Below are 18648 nucleotides of genomic sequence, written 5' to 3'. Positions count from 1 at the left end.
GTGGAGTGGGTAAAACTGTTTTTAATGGCAGGCTAACGCATCTACCGTTGACTCGCGCTAGCCTAGCACCAGCAAACTATCCAAAAGTAAGGACTGGATGAATTTTTTTGAAAACTGTCTCCACTGATGAATGACAAACAGGCTCACTTGAAAATGAGGTCCGATGTTGAAAATCCTGAACCACCCCTTTAAGTGGAGCTTTGTAGTTCAGTACTGGTGAAAAACTCATTTTGAGAAAACAGCCTTTGAAGATATGTATTGTAATTGAATCCTACAGATTGATCAAGGGCCCTATCAAGGGCCCTAACTGTCATCGCCAGTGGCCCATGCATGCATATCGACTGTCACTAAAAATCAGTGGTAAAACTTGAGGAAATGCTAGATTTTTTATAGCTGGCAAAGTTATAGTCTAATGAAATACACTGACACCTTATAATTGTATTTAAAACATATAAATGCACATGTATATGTATAATTATGTCATTATAAAATATATATTTGTTTATATACACACTATAAATGCATATATTTGAAAATAAAAAAAAATTCGCTTAAAAAAAAAAACTTTCCGTACATAGCCTAGATCTACGCGCCCCCTAAACCCACATAATAAAGATGGACAGTGACATAGAAATTTGCACAAATTAAGCATACGTTCCATACAATTGAGGTATTATCGAAATATCAAAATTTTAATAACGAGTGATTATTTAACAAAAGGCAAGTAAAACGGTCAGGGTTACATTTTAGACACACACACACACACACACACACACACACACACCTCTGAAGCGATAGAAAAGTCATCGGGACCGCATCACTCGCAAGACGAAACCTGCATTGGTGTACAAGGCCGAAGTCCACCATTCTCCAGTTGTACAGTTGCTACACACACATAGTTTAGATGTGTCTGTGGTTGATGGCCGGAGTCTAGTCCTGGCAGCATCGCGAGGAAAGATGCACTGGAACTTTTGCACCACGAAAACAAACGCGCGTCCCATCATTACCTCTCTCATCTACTACGCGATATCATAGTTTGACATGTCTGTCATTGGAAAGATCCACGTGGTGTCATGAATAATTAATAGAAAGTGTCTTCTCATTGGATAAAAAACTCAGTCTCATTAATAATTATGAGACACCGATGAGTCATCAAAGTACTATCGTGCTCTGTGACGTGGACACGATGAAGATTTTAAACCCGGAAGACGGAAATAGCTTATAAAAACAAAAATTTAACCATTTTCCCCCTACTATTAAATCTAACAGATGCTAACATTGTCTTCAATGGTGTTCAACACACATACCTCTGTTAAAATCTCAGAAATTTTGGTTTAGGGTGTCATGACCCTTTAAAATAGCATCTGAGTAGCACTGACTTTAGACTAGGTTTTTCCTGGTCTGTGGCGGAATTGTTTTCTGGAACTGCAAAATAGCACCAGGGAACGTTTGCGCCGGAACGCACCTCCTCTTTTCGCTGTACCGCCCCCGGGAGCACAAGTTCATTCCCTAATTTACCGACGTGCGTCTGTGGAGGGAAAAGTCTGCTGTGCGTCGGGTGCAAAATAGGAATGATACAGGCGCTGGTGTACAAAGTCAATTGCGCTGGGTGCAAGATAGGGCCCAAAGTGTTATAAAATAAACTCTTAAAATGTGTATTATGTGTTTTTGGCCACTAATCTGAAAGATGCAAAATAGCATTCATAAAATTCCCAAAACTGACCAGTGCATGAAAAAGCAGTAGTTTTGCTTTAGTGTCTTTCCTTAAACAACACTTTAATAAGTGCATTTGTGTTTCTCAGGTGCTGTCATTCTCCTCGGCAGAACCAATATGTTCAGATTTAATCATCCTAAAGAGGCGGCTAAACTACGAGAGAAGAGAAAGGTGAGAGAAATTCACACATGAAACTTCAGCGTTACACACACGTTTGTTGAAGTCGGCGTGAAACAGAAGTTGCGATAGTCTTTTTTTCCCCTATTGTGACGTATGTCTAAGTGAAACGACAGCTTGGAACAAAGAACAAATGTAGGGCGGGACTTGATTTAGTCCACGGGGAATTGATTGGATGTTTGTGGTTTGCTATTGGTGGATCTCATGTGAGTGACAGGTGGCCCCGCCTTCACGCCAGTAAACGCATCATCAGAGAAGAAAAGAGATGAGCTGCAAGAGGGAGGGGAAGTTATTTTGAATAAAGATTACGAGGCACATGAATTAAAAAATAATAATGATATGCACAGATTTATAATAAATTGCAATATTCCACAAAATAAATAAGAATTGTGAATTTTGATTACATGGTGACTTTAATGCTCTTCCTGTTCTCCAGAGCGGCCTCCTAACCAGTCTGAGCTTATCCATGTCTGATCTGTCCAAATCCTGTGAAAACCTCTCCACAGTCATGCTGTATAACCCCGGGTAAGCCATCGCCTGTGTGTGTGCGCACCTGTGCGTTAGAGCGAGTGGTAGCTTCCTCTTCCTCAGCCCTCCTCCCTCTCTTCCTTCCCAGGAGCCTCCTCTTCCCTCCTCTCTCCATCCTCCACTCTCTTCATGCCCTCCGGCGCCATTGCTGGTACCGCTGATGCCCAGTGCATTAAAACAGCAGACAAAAACACTAATTCAAACCCCGCTTGCCAGATCACCAGAGACCCTTCCCCAAAAACAGACACTAGGGATGCACGATATATCAGTGACCATATTGGTATTTAACAATGGAGGATAATGCGCATATTTAGAAGTCTTCTTAAATTATGAATTGGACAAGTACACAATAAAGACCACCAACAGCCAATAAAATGTTGGTATATCCACTAGTGTTCAAGTGTTCGGTATCAGTAAGATATTTATTATTAATAATATTATTCAGCAAGGATGCATTGTATTGCTCAAAAGTGACAGTAAAAACAATAAATATATATTTCAAATAAATATATTTCTATTCATCAAAGAATCCTGGAAAAATGTATCACGGTTTCCGCAAAAATATGAAGCAGAACATTTGTTTTCGACATGATAATTATAATAATAATAAATGTTTCTTGAGCAGCAAATCAGCATATTATAAGGATTATGTTTACAAGAGGCTGTATACCAATTTTTTGAGAATCGTTCAAGATGTTGCACCATAATGATTGATTTTAATCTAAACTATTGCCAGTGGTTTGATTTGGTTAGTAATGGATGAAAATAATTACATTTTTTACAATTAAAACAATGTTTTTTTTTCTTCTCTAGTGTGCCAGGTTTCAACAGTACTAAATACATATGCATCAATTTTGCTGTACATATTTTAATATTTTTATGCCTGATTTCAAGCATGTATAATTTTAGGTTGGACACAGCTGCTCTAGTGAGAACACGTTTACAATAATAAAAAACACCATAGATTTATCGACTATAAACTTTTTATATATATCTCGATGCATCCCTAGTAAACAACAAAACGCATGTTGTCTTTTTGCATTGTCAGATTAATAGAAGGATGCACAGTAGAAATGAGTTTTATGATGGTTTTGTTGGTGAGGTTCTGATCTGCGATCGCGCATGATGATTGGCCTGTAAAACCCTTAACAGTTGTGATCTTAACAGTCTGGGCGATGACCTGCTACTACTCTAACTTCATGTCATGAATGAACGCCAACCACTCCATTTTTACACAACTAAGTGTTTATTTTATTTTAATATTTAGAGTTGTTCATCATTTACTCTTTTGAATTGTCTTTAAATTAAATTAACTCAGACTAATAGCTAGGATTTGTGCAGCGGTATTTGGTAACATTTCCTCTTTCTGAACTTCTTCATGGCAGTCTCTTCACTGAAAAGGGTCCCATCTTTCTCAGGTAGAACCAAAGCACAACTAGTGTCCTCATGTTAACTGTCGTGTTATTTATATACATATATATATATATTAATCATCAGTATGTGTGGGTTCAGTCTCTGCATTTCTCGTTCATCATGCTTGTGAGGAGCACATCATCATCTTCATAATACTTTAGTTGAACGTGTGTCTTCATCTCTTTTTTTTTGTTTTTGTTGTGTATTCTGCAGCATGTGCTTATAGTTGCAGCGCATGCATTGTGACTGATGGATGCTCATAATAATGCAGACCCTCATCCCATGCGCTGGTGTGAGTTTGCTGTGGTGTGTGTGTGTGTGTGTGTGTTCTAAAGGTGGAAACTAATTATGTCTTAAATGTTCCAGACTGGAGTTTGAGAGGCAGCAAAGAGAAGAACTGGAAAAACTGGAAACTAAAAGGTGTGTCTTGTGACTTATCAAATATTAATATATGCAAAACACTTCAGTGAAACGTAATTGACATAAAGCAATTTACAGTTAATTTAGCATTTTAGCCAAATTAACTTATGCAAATACACAATAATCGGTAACACTTTACAATAATGTTTTTGTTATCATTAGTTAACTACTTTAGTTAACATGAACTAACAATAAGTAATACTTCTACGGCATTTATTAATCTTAGTTAATGTTAATTTCTACATTTACTAATATATATTTAAAATCAAACATTTTACCTGATAACATTAGTTTACTGTACTGTGAACTAACATGAACAAATTGTATTTTTATAAAAGTCCCCGTTTTGAAAGTCAAGCTTTTAATGTTGTTTATGTCTATATGGTGTTTTTAATATGCTTTAAGACATTAAATTCATAAGTCGACACCATTGCTGAGTATTTTCTCCTTAAAACTGCAGTTAACCGAAGACAGTATCAAAAACGCGTTATGAAATCGCTGGTGTTTCTGACGTCACAAACTACCTTGTAACCAATCAGATCAACAAGTGGATCTCTGAGCTGGTGCGAGTGAGTGGAGGCGGGGCTCATTTGCATATTTATAGAACCGCGTATATTAATCGAGGCAAGGGTGTAGAGTTACATTTAAGCTATTTTAAGGCATGAAGATATTTTGTTTCAAGGAAAAACGTTTAAATATGTAATTTTGGTGATTTTTAAGGGATAAAATTATTGACTACAGGGGAACTTTAACATTAACAAAATGCTGTAAAAATATGTTAACAAATGAGAAAGTGTTTCTAAATTATCAAAAGCGAGCTGCATCAATACATATACAGTGATATATATCGGAATCTCATGGTATATACTTTGCAAATTCTAACAAAAATCATGCAAAATACAGTTTTATGGATATGTAATATATATTTATGACTGGTAAAGTTTCAGTTTCACCCACTACTGGTTAATTTTGGGCCCTGGCCTGTCCAATCACCATCTTTCCCTTTGTGTGTTTTCTTGGTCCAGGCGGCTGATAAAAGAGATGGAGGAGAAGCAGAAGTGTGAGAAGGCGGAGCTTGAGCGCATGCAGCAGGAGGTGGCGTCTCAGAGGAAGGAGTCCGAGCAGGTGCAGCTGCGCATACGCAGACAGGAGGAGAGCCTGCGCAGACGCAGTCAGGACATCGAGAGCCGCCTCAGGGACTTGATCGCTGAGAAAGAGCGATTCCAGGTCAGACTGCCATTTGGGTTGTTAACAAGACAATAATATTTTTTTGCCATAATGATGGAATTCTTCTGTTCTTCCTGCTGATAAAATCATAACAGTTATTTCTCCACAAGGCAACACATAAATGCATTAATTTGTACTTGGGTAAGTTTTTGCCTTGCTATTTCCACACCAAGAGCCAAAATTCACCTCAGACAAGAGTTTAAATCGAAACGATGCTTTCTTATAAACCATGTTTTGAATGTCAAGCCAGACTTCTTTATATGCTAATGTCTGTTTTGTTCAGGAGGAGAGACACAGAGAGCAGAAGGAGCAGGAACAGCAGAAGCAGAGGAGATTACAACCGAAGCAGAAGCTGGAGGAGAAGGAGATGCAGGAGGAAGATCTGGAGGAGGAAGAAAAGACTCAGGCCCAGCGAGAGCAAGCGGAACAAACCGAGCTCTTCCGTGAGCTGGAGCGGCTCAAAAAAGAGCGGGAGGAGCAGGCCGTCAAACTCCAGCTAGAACGCAGGTGAAAAAGAAAAAGACTTTTACCTGCTGTTAATGCCTGACTTGGAAAATATTTTTAATTATTCAACTAGTCTCAGTATAAGCGGGAAAGCAATCCAAACTAAATTTCAGAAAAGCTTTGTTTTTAATTATTTAAAAATGTAAATCATTTATTGTTTTTTTATTTTTTACTTTACAAAAATACAACTAATAATAATATGAGTAGTATAAATTATTTTATTTTATTATTATAATATATTAAATATTTTAATTAATAATAGTCATTTAAAAATAACATTTTATTTGAGATCTATCTATCTATCTATATATATATATCTCAAATAAAATGTTATTTTTAAATTACTATTATTAATTTAATTATATATATATATATATATATATATATATATATATATATATATATATAATAAATAAAAATATTTGAAATTGTGTATATATTTAAATGTACTGTTATGTAAAAGTAAATTTAACTAATAAAACTATTATAAGTATAATCATATTATTTTAAAATGTATATACACAGTAATATTAGTATCACATAATATTATTAGTATAAATTGTTCAATTAAATTTAAGTTATTTATAAAAATAATAATTATGTGTGTGTGTTATTTAATTATATGTCGTTACTTTTATTTGTTTAAGTTATAATCATTATAAAGTTATATTGGAAATGTTATATTATAAAGATATCATACATTTAAAAATGTATTTAAATTTGGATTTTTTTATATATGGAGTGCCTACTTTTGCAAGCGTGTCGTACTGAATGTCTTCCAGGCGTCTTGAGGAGCGTGAGAAGGAGCAGCTGAGTCTGGTGGGGCGTCTGGAGGAGCAGCTGAGGGAGCGCAGCGAGGAGGCGTCTGTCCTGCTCACTCCTGACGAAGCTCGACGACTGGAGGAGGAGAGGCGGGCGCTCACCGAGCTCAGGGAGGAGCTGCTCAGAGCCAAGGAGGCGCGCATCGATGGAGAGGAGAAGAGCGGGGAGGAGGCCCGCAGGAGCGCGCAGGCAGGCTATGAACATTTCAAGCAGACGCAGGTGGAGGAGCTGGGTTTGCTGGAGGAGTCGCTGACCCAGCAGGAGGAGCGACTGGAACGGGAGGTGGCCAATGAGCGCACGTCTCTCGGCCTGTTGCTGCACGCGCACAAGGACAAACAGAGACAGGTAGAGCTGTCCGTATTTCAAAAGCTCACTGAAACCAGAGGGAAACGGATTCGAACAGGCCTGTCGTTTTTAATTGTTTATTATCTAGAGTGTTGTCTTTCAAAGGGTTAGTTCACCCAAAATTATAATTCTGTCATTAATTACTCACCCTCATGTCGTTCCAAACCCGTAAGACTTTCGCTCATCTTTGGAACACGAATTAAGATATTTTTGATGAAATCCGAGAGGTTTCTGAACCACCCATAAGCAGCAACGTCATTGCAACTTTCAAGGCCCAGAAAGTTATTAATGATATCGTTAAAATAGTCCATGTGACTACAGTGGTTTAACCTTAATGTTATGAAGCTTTTTGTGCGCAAAACCCCCTAAAATAACGACTTTATTCAACAATCTCTTCTCTTCCATGTCATTCTCCTACACTGTTGACGTAGTGTTAACTGCAGCGCTTCCTGGTTCTATGTCAGAACGTAGGTTTATTATTGGAGACAGAATTTTCACTAAACTACTGTAGTCACATGGACTATTTTAATGATGTCTTTACTACCTTTCTGGGCCTTGAAAGTTGCAATGACGATGAGAGGGACAGAAACTTCTCGGATTTCATCAAAAATATCTTAATTCGTGTTCCGAAGATAAACTAAGGTCTTACGGGGTTGGAACGACATGAGGGTGAGTAATTAATGACTGAAATTTCTTTTTTAGGTGATTTAACCCTTCAACTATTGGGATAATAGTGTGGCACTTAAGTACTGTTTAATATGGTAACATTAATATGGTAATGTTGGTGATTTTATTTTTCTTAATTTTTCTTTCTTTCTTGTTGTTCTTCTTTTAATCTCATGAAATAGTGTGACCTGTGAAGGCCAGTTCTCGAACAAATGACTCTTTTACTCTCTTGTAGCCCTATTCCTGAAACAAATGACTAATATGTGTGAGTCATAATAATGAGCCATAATAAATAGTTCACTAAGACGAGTTACCGGTTTGAATCAGTCTGAAAAAGTGAATCATCTAAAGCATTAGCATAAAGAAAATTTCTTTCAAATGTGAGTAAATAGAACTTTAGAACCAAAAAATAAAAATAACCAAAATAATTAAATCAAATCAATATTAGATTTAAAATGGAATGGAATCTGGCGATTCGCTGCGTCTCATCCTGTTCTCCTCTTTTTAGGTCCGTGACGTGATGGACCGTGGCGTTCAGGACGTGTCCTCTCTGGGTCAGGAGGAGGCTCTGATCCAGCAGGCCGAACACAGGCTGCAGTTTAAAGAGAGACAGCTCCTATCTCTCCGTGAGAAACAGCTCCCCGCTGTCTCCGAGGAGCGCCAGAGAGCCAGCGAGCTCCTGGAGAGAGCGAGAGGGGGAACAGGCTCTCCTGGTTTGGACAGAAGTTCAGAAGAAATGGACAAAGAACTGGACGAGACTCTGTATCAGGTAACACTCTCAAAACTCTGGTCCGTCAGATGGTCTCATCCTGACGCTACTCGGCCAGAATAAGTTGCATTTTTTTCGTTATTTGAAATAACTTAAACTTAAGAAAAATGTAAAAAACTTAAAGGCAGGGTATTGGTGATTTGTTCCGGAAACATTTTTTGTTATGCTGGTTAAAAGTCCACATCCTGATAGCAATCACTACATTAAGTGGTCTAAATGTATTTATATGTATATATATCATCTGTGGAAGCATAGGACCGTAAACAAAAACTGTTTGTTCTATCATTGAATTTGGTCCGAATGCAATGACACAATGTCCTACCTGCCTATCAGCGTATGTATTTCCCCACCTCATCATATCACACGTCATCAGTGCGTTTAATGCTATGCAGAATTAGACAGACGTCAGTCACCGAGCAGCGCAAACAAAACAGCAGCCGTCTTTTACAGTTCCTTCTGAACCAAAACAACCAGCTCACACCATAACTGCTGTAATTTGGAAGAGATGGAAACCTGTGACGTTATACTCAGATCAATTCATGACTCGAATTTATGCGTTTCTATGTCAACACTATCAACGCTGAAATGAACCTGCAGCAGTCAGGTGGTACAGGTCAGCGCTCTTTAAGTTGTTTGTTCATTATTATTGTAATGTTATTTGCTTTGAGACGTGAAGTAGTTTAACGCCGTCTCTCGTGACGCGTTTATGTGTTTTTAAGGAGGCGTGGCTTTGGAGACGCTCTGAAGGGAGGGCGGGATCTCGTGCTTTCAAAGCTAACTCGCTAATTGCTAGCCTTCTCTGAGAGTTGCCTACCCTAGCTTTAAACTTTTTATGAAATTTTTAAATGTTGTCTTGGTTGAAGTTGAAGTACTAAAATGATTCAAACTAAAACCGAAATAAAAATAAAGCTAAATAGAAACATTAAAAACTAACTAATTAATTAAACAAAAGCACAAAATTACTAAAAGCTCAAATTTAAATGAAAACTGAAAATATAAACAAGAAAATCTAATTCAAAATATTAAATACTATAATAGTATATAAATGATACAAAAATCACACTAATATTGCTGAAATATTTTTGTGAATTTAGAAACATGACAGAAGTTCAGCTGTTTTCAAAACTGTCTCGCTTGTCCATTATTTTTGTCCTGTTTTTCCAACAAATAGTGGTTTAGTCAGTGTGTCAAAACGCAACTTCATTGAAATGAATCAGTTCCAAAAAACTGAAATCATTAGAGTCATTATTCTAGTTTTCCTACAAATCCCAGCATGTCATTTGAGCAAACTCCTCTAGTACAGACATGAATGACAATACCTCAAATCATGCAGGTGGTTTAGAAGGTTTTGTTCGTTTGTTTGTTTTTTACAGTGACTAGACATATAATTTTCATCTGGCTATAGATAAAATGAGAGTAACAATTCCTGTAGACTTACATTGAAGGTGGAAGTTGAGCAATATCTGGATACCAGAATATCAGAGATTTGTTTTCACCCTAAGCACTTGTTTCAGTAGCAGCATCTCACAACCTGTCCTTTATCCTTCTCTGCAGGTTGAGAAGGAGCTGGAGGAGAAGGAGGAGCGCCTGTCTCAGTACAGCGCGAGCGCAGAGCAGTTGCAGCAGCTGCAGCAGTCGTACGAGTTCACTGCAAACGTGGCCCGACAGGAGGAGAAGGTTCGCAGGAAGGAGAAGGAGATCCTGGAGTGGAGGGAGAAACAGCAGCGGGAGGCTCTGGAGCAGGCGGTCGCGCGTCTGGAGCGGAAACACTCGGCCTATCGCAGGAGCCTCAGCCTGGAGTCGGACCCTGAAGGGCCCCGCAAGAGGTCACAGTCCGCACTGGGACAGAGCACTTCCAAGTTTACAGGAACACAAGACCCGGACCAGGACAGGTGAGGGCTTGTTTTATAGGAGCACACTAGCACTGGGGTTTTCCTTTTCAAAACTTTGTGATGCGAAGGACCCTCAAATACGATGATCCTCTTGTGGGAACCTGTTCATAAATATAAAGGTAGCTGAGCTGTATGTATTTATGTATAAAAATCCATTTATAGAAGAAGAAGGAGTTTAGAAAGAAGAAGAATATTAAATTATACTGTGTAAGAACATGATTAAGGTAATGGTAAAAACTTTATTAATTCCATTTAGAACATTTCCATGCCAGACCACTCACATAAAACATAAATCCTCAAAAATACAAACATAAATGCATAATAATTCCAATAAATTCACATAAATATAAACCTCCCATAAACATCAAGGCAATATATGTTTATATTTTTTCATGCTATATATATATATATACAGTGCTATGCATAAGTGAATACACCCATGTTAAAGTTGACTAAAAAGAGGAATAAAAAATCATCTTTTGGAAATTGAACTTAATGCCTTAATTTAAAAAATTTGGAAAAATCCAACCTTTAAGGACACCAATTTTCTTTGTGAATGAATAATGTATCGTAAATAAATAAATGTTCTTCCTTAAAATACATGGTGCATAAGTGAGTACACCCCTATGTTAAATTCCCATAGAGGCAGGCAGATCTTAATTTTTAAGTTTTTTTTTTTTTTTTTTTTTTTTTTTAGGATACTATGCATCCTGATAAAGTTCCCTTGGCCTTTGGAATTAAAATAGCCCCACATCATCACATAGCCTTCACCATACCTAGAGATTGGCATGGTTTTATTTCAGTTAGCCTAAAAGCTAGTTTGATTTGCATTGAGAGATGATCTTATGGACAGTAACCCATGCCAATCTCTAGGTATGGTGAAGGCTATGTGATGATGTGGGGCTATTTTAATTCCAAAGGCCAAGGGAACTTTATCAGGATGCATAGTATCCTAAAAAAAAAATGAAAAAAAAAAATACTTAAAAATAAACATCTGCCTGCCTCTATGGGAATTTAACATAGGGGTGTCCAAACTTATGCACCCTGTATTTTAAGGAAGAACATTTATTTATTTACGATACATTATTCATTCACAAAGAAAATTGGTGTCCTTAAAGGGATAGTTCACTTTGAAATTAATTTTTGATATGTTTTAGCTTACCTCAAGGGCATCCAAGATGTAGGTGTCTTTGTTTCCGCAGTAGTTTCAATTTTGATATTTTTAGGTCAAACCGTTCTTGTCTGTCAGTCATATAATGCAGGTCTATGGTCACTGTCTCAAAACACAAGCACAGAGTCCAAATTAAAACAATTCCCCATCGTCCAAATGAAACAATTCCCCATCATAAGTACACACTGATGGCCTAAGACACGAAACGAGCGGTTTGTGTGAGAAAACGAACAGTATTTATAGCGTTTTTACCTCTTATACACAGCCACGTCCAAGTAATCTGATCTGACGTGTACGCAGACTGGTGCATAGATATATACACTAGATGTCGCCTTGTCTACAGCAGTTCATTGGAACGAATGTCTTTAAGGCGACATCTAGTGTATATATCTATGCACCAGTCTGCGTACACGTCAGATCAGATTACTTGGACGTGGCTGTGTATAAGAGGTAAAAACGCTATAAATACTGTTCGTTTTCTCACACAAACCGCTCGTTTCGTGTCTTAGGCCATCAATGTGTACTTATGATGGGGAATTGTTTCATTTGGACGATGGGGAATTGTTTTAATTTGGACTCTGTGCTTGTGTTTTGAGACAGTGACCATAGACCTGCATTATATGACTGACAGACAAGAACGGTTTGACCTAAAAATATCAAAATTGAAACTACTGCGGAAACAAAGAAACCTACATCTTGGATGCCCTTGAGGTAAGCTAAAACATATAAAAAATTAATTTCAAAGTGAACTATCCCTTTAAAGGTTGGATTTTTCCAATTTTTTTAAATTAAGGCATTAAGTTCAATTTTCAAAAGATGATTTTTTATTCCTCTTTTTAGTCAACTTTAGCATGGGTGTCTAAACTTATGCATAGCACTGTATATATAAAATGTAAACATGGTACATGGTATTTGCCCAAAAAAAATATTATTAGCATTTACATAATCAGTATACTAAAATAAATTATTAAAATATTATCTGGAAAATATTTACTTTTTATTAAATTGACAAGTGTATCTGAAATTGGCACTTACATTTTTTTCCCAAAAAGAAAATATTTAGAATACTGAAAAAAATAAAAGTAAAATAATTATAATTAATGTCTTAATAATTATAATAAATTTCCGAATTTCCGACCGGTCTTTAGAAAGCAGGATGAAATACTATTCAATTTAGTGAGAATGTGAAAAATAATCACGCTAAGCATATAATATTTAATTAAGATTTTAAGTGCAGACATGAACTATATAACAGCCTCAAAAAATGTACTTTAAAAATAAATCAAAAACAAACTCGAACCCTAGGACCCCCTTGCGGCCCCCAGGGGTCTCTAGAAATGAATGTGATAAATCCAGAGCTCTTATCCTTCTGATTTTATTGTGGATGTTTCTCAGGATGGAGCGAGAGATTGCCCAGCTGAAGCAGAGGATCAGTGAGAGTGAAGGAAGTGTGCGGAGTCTGAGCGTGAGCGGAGAGGAAAAGAACAATGTGAACCAGTCGCCCGTCAGCCCCATGCAGACCCTCCCCAGCGTACTGTCTGTGGGAGACGAGAGGTGCGCGCGCTGCTTAGTGCTCTCGAACACAGTTTTACTGCTCGCTTGTGATTTGGCCAAGCAATGCAATCCTTTAATGACTCGTTTCTCCTTCAGGATAAACACGTATATTGAAGAAGAGGTGCAGCGGAGGCTGCAGAAACTGAACCTGCTGAACAGAGAGAACAACAACACGCTCTCGCTGTCCTCAGACTCACTGCAGGTATATGACTACGGCTCGCACAGTCACTCACTTTAAACTGCAACAGCTGTAGTCCGGAGACTAGGATTTAAGTGTGAAACCACCAGAAAGTCTTTTGCAGTCAATATTCGTCTTGTCTTCTTTTGTTTTGCGTGACCCTGTTACCCCAATGAGCATTTCTTGTCCTATGGTCACACTTTCATTTTTCAATTTCTATTAGTATTGCATCCTTCTCATGGGCATTTAATAATGTTTGACTTTTCAGTGTGTTAAATATCTTTTTTTAGCCCATTTTTTTCGTGAAAAAATAGTTTTTTTTCCGCTTCCAGTCCTTGTTAACAATTATATATATATCAACATTAACAATGATTATATACGAAATTAATAGTAGTTATTAAGTGTGATGTGGTTTGAAATTTGGTAAACTGTGCTTGAAAAAAAGATCGGTATATCGAATTGCCTAATAATTATGCCAGCACTATTATATATATATGTGACCCTGGACCACAAAACCAGTCACATGGGTAAATTTTTTTAAATTGAGATTTATGCATCATTTATGCAATATCCTAATGATTTTTGGCATAAAAGAAAAATCTATAATTTTGACCCATATAATGTATTGTTGGCCATTGCCACAAATACACCCGTGCGACATGTGACCATGTTTTGTGATCCAGGGTCACGTGTATACAGTGCCTTGCGGAAGTATTCGTACACCTTCACATTTTGTTATGTTGCTGCCTTATGTTAAACTACATTAAATAACTTTCTTTTTTTTCACATCAATCTACATAAACTATAATGACAATGCAAAAAAACAGATTTGTGACAACTTTGCAAACTTATTAAAAGGGAAATACAATCAAATTAGCCGAAGCTTTTAACATTTATCCACAGAGATTTCTGTGCAGGCACGCATTGTGGGAAAATAGTTTAATGTCTCCCTAGTCGTGCACAAGAGACACATTGTTTTTGGCACCAACACAGTTGTTTAACTCTACAGGAGGAGGAACAGGATAGTGACGGTAGCTCTGTTAGATTGACGGATGAGGTAAGACAGGCCTCAGCCAATCAGCACCAGCTGAGTGGACTGTGATTTGCATGATCCAGCCTTAATGATTTGCATATCGCTCACAATCTCTGATGTCAGTAGATTGGGTCTTTCCTCTGCGGTTTTCCACTTTGGGAGCATGCAGCCTGCCCACCGATTTCTTGTGTAGATGCATTTGCTATTGCTGCAATGATTTTTTTTTTTTCTGTTCCCAGACATGTTCCTAGATCAACATGTTTCCTAGTCCCAACCCTACCCATAACTTATTCCCAAAATCAGAGGGAAATGATAGGTGAATAACACTGATGTAGAAGCACCTAACCCTGGTTGTAAGCCTAAACTTGACATTAACTGTAGACCTCAAATCTGATTGGTTGATTGGAATCTTTTTCCAGGATCTACAAAGATGTTGATCCAAGAACATGTTCTACTTGGTTGAATCACATTCACTGTTTCCATCCATCTATTTTTATGGAAATGTTGGGATATTGCATTAAAAACACTGGATAGAAATACCAAGATGCGCATAAATTCTAAAAATGGGCATAAAAAACGTATGTGCTCAATTGAGTCGGATAAAAAAAAAAAGAAGATCAGATAAGAAGACCTACGATGGAAACACTTTATTTTTTTTATTATTAATTTTTTTTTTATATAAATCCTTCGATGCGCAACAAAAAACTCATGTGACTTTGCCTCAACAGAGGATGTGATTGGATAACTGGACTGGCCAAAGATGTTGGTTTGGACGTTCTGAAATCCCTGAGCCAAAGTCTGTCATCAGAATGAATTGGTTTAATTCCCTCCCAGAAGTGATATTCCAGTGAATATTAAATTTGCAACATTGCATGGAAACATAGCTATTCATACGAAATGAGAAACAAGTACTCGCTTGACCCCTGAAATCAGCTCCGTTGAGTTATGTGTGTGTAATTTTGTGACCCTAATAAACTTTCAATCTCTCAGGACAACGATAAAAAACGCTTGGATCCACGCAAACTGAAATACGAGGTATGATCTTACTGTATGTGTTTAGGGAATGATATTTCATTAGCGTGTTTTCTGACCGTCACTGGCCGTCTTTCCACAGCGACTGGTGTCCATTCCCCTGGATCCGAGTCCAGAGAATCTTAAAGATCCTGTGAAGATCAGTATTCCACGTCACGTCCTGTGCGGACAAGGCAAAGACGAACACTTCGAGTTTGAAGTCAAGGTTTGTCTGCGTTTTATACGGTCTCAGTCGGTGCATTATCTATGAGAATTGACCATCCGGCGACCTCCGCTGAATAAACAATCTCTGTACATGAAAATCTGTGATGACTTGGTGTTTTGCGTCTGTGTTCAGATCACTGTTTTGGATGAAACGTGGACGGTGTTTAGAAGATACAGTCGTTTTCGGGAGATGCACAAGTCTCTGAAGCTGAAATATCCAGAGGTATGACCTACATGTACACATGGAAACATGTTATGGGTTTGATTCCCAGAGAGTGCACGTACTGATGAAATATAAACCTGGAATCTGGGCTTGACATTAACACCTGCCAAATGTGGGTGTATTTACAGCGGTGTGTAACGCAGTCACTATAGCCACTTTGGCGGGTTGAATTTTATACGTAATACATACATTTTTCAATTGAAGTCTATTAAAAAGGCATCTGAAATAATTAAGTGCAATGTGGTGTTGTCAAAAAAATATTTATTTTTCAATACTGAAATATCTGCAACGCTTTTAATACTCATTTTCCGCAGAATAGATACACGATACCAGCTGTTCTTTCTCTTTCTCCTGGGTTTCCGCAGGGTCTTAAAAAGTCAAAAATTCTGAACTTTAAATTTAAGGCCTTAAAAACGGCCAGATTTTCATCCTAGGTCTTAAATTTCATTTAGTCAGGTCTAAAAAAGTGTTTACCCTCGTTCATTTCCAGAAACGCCGGCCGCAGAAAGTTATTACAAAGTAGCAAAAAAGTATCGAGTTGTAGCCTACAAAGCGGAGCCCTAGAGCAGGGGTCTCAGACACGTCGCTCGTGGCTTGATATGAGCTAGCTCGCCAGAGGCCGTCCACATATCGCGTCTTTTGCGCGCTCAAGTTTGTTCAAATGTAGGCGTGCGGCAAGCGCGCTCATAATTGAAGTGACGCGATATTTTTTTTACCAGGCGCAATGAGATGAAAAAAATCTAAACTTTTCAGAATGCCGCAAACGCACCGCAGGTCATGTGACAGGAACCAACCAATCACCCCTTTCCAGAACAACATTGAAAGCTCAGTCAACATGAAGGATGGGGGTGCACCCAAACACAACTAATAAATATAAGCTAATGTGTAAATGTCAGTCATTTATCTTTTGTGACTCATTCTTTTTATAAAAAAAATATTTAAAGGCTGAAATATGAGGTTTATCTTTGTATAAAACCTTTTTTGTCAAAACTTTATTTGAACTTGTACATGTTAGTAGATAATATGTTGCAAGACACTCTTTTAAAATCTGGCCATCATTTTTAATGGTATTTTAATGTTTACGTAAACAAAAAGTGCATATTGATGCTAATCAATGTGTTATTTTCTGTTTTTCGACATAAAACTTGTTGAACTGACTTCATTCTGTAGTATTAGTATTGAACAGGATTCTGTGATAACCATGATAATTTTGGTCACTTTAATCATCTCATCATTTCCTCTCTAGTTATGATCAACTAAAATCAACAATAATTGTGTTTTTACAGTATAATATGCAAAAGTACAATTTTCTATAAAAAAAATATCTACCTCTCCCTCTCTCTCTCACACACACATCAGATAATCCTAGATAGATAGATAGATAGATAGATAGATAGATAGATAGATACTCTAATGATCCCGAGATAACTATCTAACTTGGATAATGCGTCGTGTAGGTCTTAAATTTCAATCTTTATGGTCTTAAAATGTCTTAAAAAGGTCTTAAATTTGACTTACTGAAACCTGCAGAAACCCTGTTCTCTCATCTCGCCGACAAACCCGCCTCCACTCACTCACTCCTTTCATTTGCTCCAGATGAATATTGTTGCTGTTACAGGGCTTGAATTTCAGTGTGGGATTGCACTTTTTGCGCATAATTTTTACTCATTCCCTCAGATTTTGTGCTCTCACCCAAAGTGTGGCACATAAAGTCGCCTCAGCACTAAACGGAGTTATTTTTCACTGCTTATTGCGCTTAAACAGTCAAATACACTCAAAATGGCAGTCCTGGTATTCACGTAAACACAGTTATGTAAGAAATGTAAACAGTTGAGAAAGAAAACGCATGTGTAACAGTATAATGGATCCGTGCGTCAGGTCTTAAAGTGACAGCAGCCTAATTTACCTGCTGCCAAATTATGAGATAATATTAAAAAACGTCCCCATGGTATCGATGTCAAAATTGTGGTCAGTGAAAATGCAGAGTGGCTATTAACTTTAGACTTAGACACTAACCACAGTGGCTGGTGAGCAAAAAAAATGTACTGTCTAGCCCTGCCTGGAATACATCATAAGTTGCTTTGGATAAATGCATTAACATAAAAGATTAAATTCATTTCAGATCAAAAAATTAATGTATGTAACTTTTACATTTTTAATGATTATTATTATTATTTGAATGAATGTATTTCAACCCAAAATAATTAAATATTATGCTTAAAGAAAAGTTAAGCACATTTTTCGGACCATACATTTATTTTGATTTATTTATGCCTTATTTTCATGCAGTAAGCATTACAGGTTGTTCCGGATAAATGCAAAAGATTAAATTGATTTTAGATCAAATTTATTCAAGTAACCTGTCTTTTTTTTTTTTTTCATTATTTTAAATATTTATATATGTAATCTTTATAAAATGTTATCATTCCTATAAATATATATCACACCAAAATGATAAAATATTTAGCTGGAAATGAAAATATGAGGAAATATACACTAAGGTCATCCATTATTTTTTTCCCCACTTTCCAAATATAATCTTGCCATGTTTTAGTGAGATTCACCCAACTATGGAATATTACATACATTTTAATTCGTGAATGTCTTGTTCTAGCTCGCGGCTTTGGCCTTCCCTCCCAAAAAGATTTTTGGAAACAGAGACGAAAGAATGATTGCGGAGCGCCGGAATCAGTTGGAGGTAATCAGATGTGTTGACTGTCATCCAACCTTTGAGTGAGAAGGTGTTTTTCTAATCTAAGATGCCATTGTGTTTTCC

The 18648-nt window shown here is 37.2% G+C and overlaps 1 protein-coding gene across 6 annotated transcripts in view; it reads left to right on the top strand.

Moving 5' to 3' along the window:
• The window catches only part of kif16ba (kinesin family member 16Ba), a 33844-nt gene that overhangs the window by 13517 nt on the left and 1679 nt on the right, over window positions 1-18648 (top strand). Inside the window, exons 16-31 of one of the 6 annotated variants that reach the window (XM_084393409.1) lie at window positions 1803-1885; window positions 2328-2416; window positions 3805-3837; window positions 4199-4252; window positions 5278-5479; window positions 5763-5986; window positions 6766-7150; window positions 8325-8585; window positions 10140-10477; window positions 13044-13202; window positions 13299-13404; window positions 14390-14437; window positions 15404-15448; window positions 15528-15650; window positions 15783-15872; window positions 18487-18570. In XM_084393409.1, coding sequence (XP_084249535.1) covers window positions 1803-1885; window positions 2328-2416; window positions 3805-3837; window positions 4199-4252; window positions 5278-5479; window positions 5763-5986; window positions 6766-7150; window positions 8325-8585; window positions 10140-10477; window positions 13044-13202; window positions 13299-13404; window positions 14390-14437; window positions 15404-15448; window positions 15528-15650; window positions 15783-15872; window positions 18487-18570 — 2324 coding nt within the window. The remainder of the gene's footprint in view (window positions 1-1802; window positions 1886-2327; window positions 2417-3804; window positions 3838-4198; window positions 4253-5277; window positions 5480-5762; window positions 5987-6765; window positions 7151-8324; window positions 8586-10139; window positions 10478-13043; window positions 13203-13298; window positions 13405-14389; window positions 14438-15403; window positions 15449-15527; window positions 15651-15782; window positions 15873-18486; window positions 18571-18648) is intronic. The other 5 variants (XM_084393410.1, XM_084393411.1, XM_084393412.1 and 2 more) reach the window with 5 other exon arrangements.

The sequence above is a fragment of the Rutilus rutilus genome (genome assembly GCF_951802725.1).
Source record: "Rutilus rutilus genome assembly, chromosome: 2".
In the NCBI taxonomy this organism is placed as follows: domain Eukaryota; kingdom Metazoa; phylum Chordata; class Actinopteri; order Cypriniformes; family Leuciscidae; genus Rutilus; species Rutilus rutilus.
The sequence above is the reverse complement of the archived record's forward strand: the minus strand, read 5'-3'. Positions and strand labels throughout refer to the sequence as shown.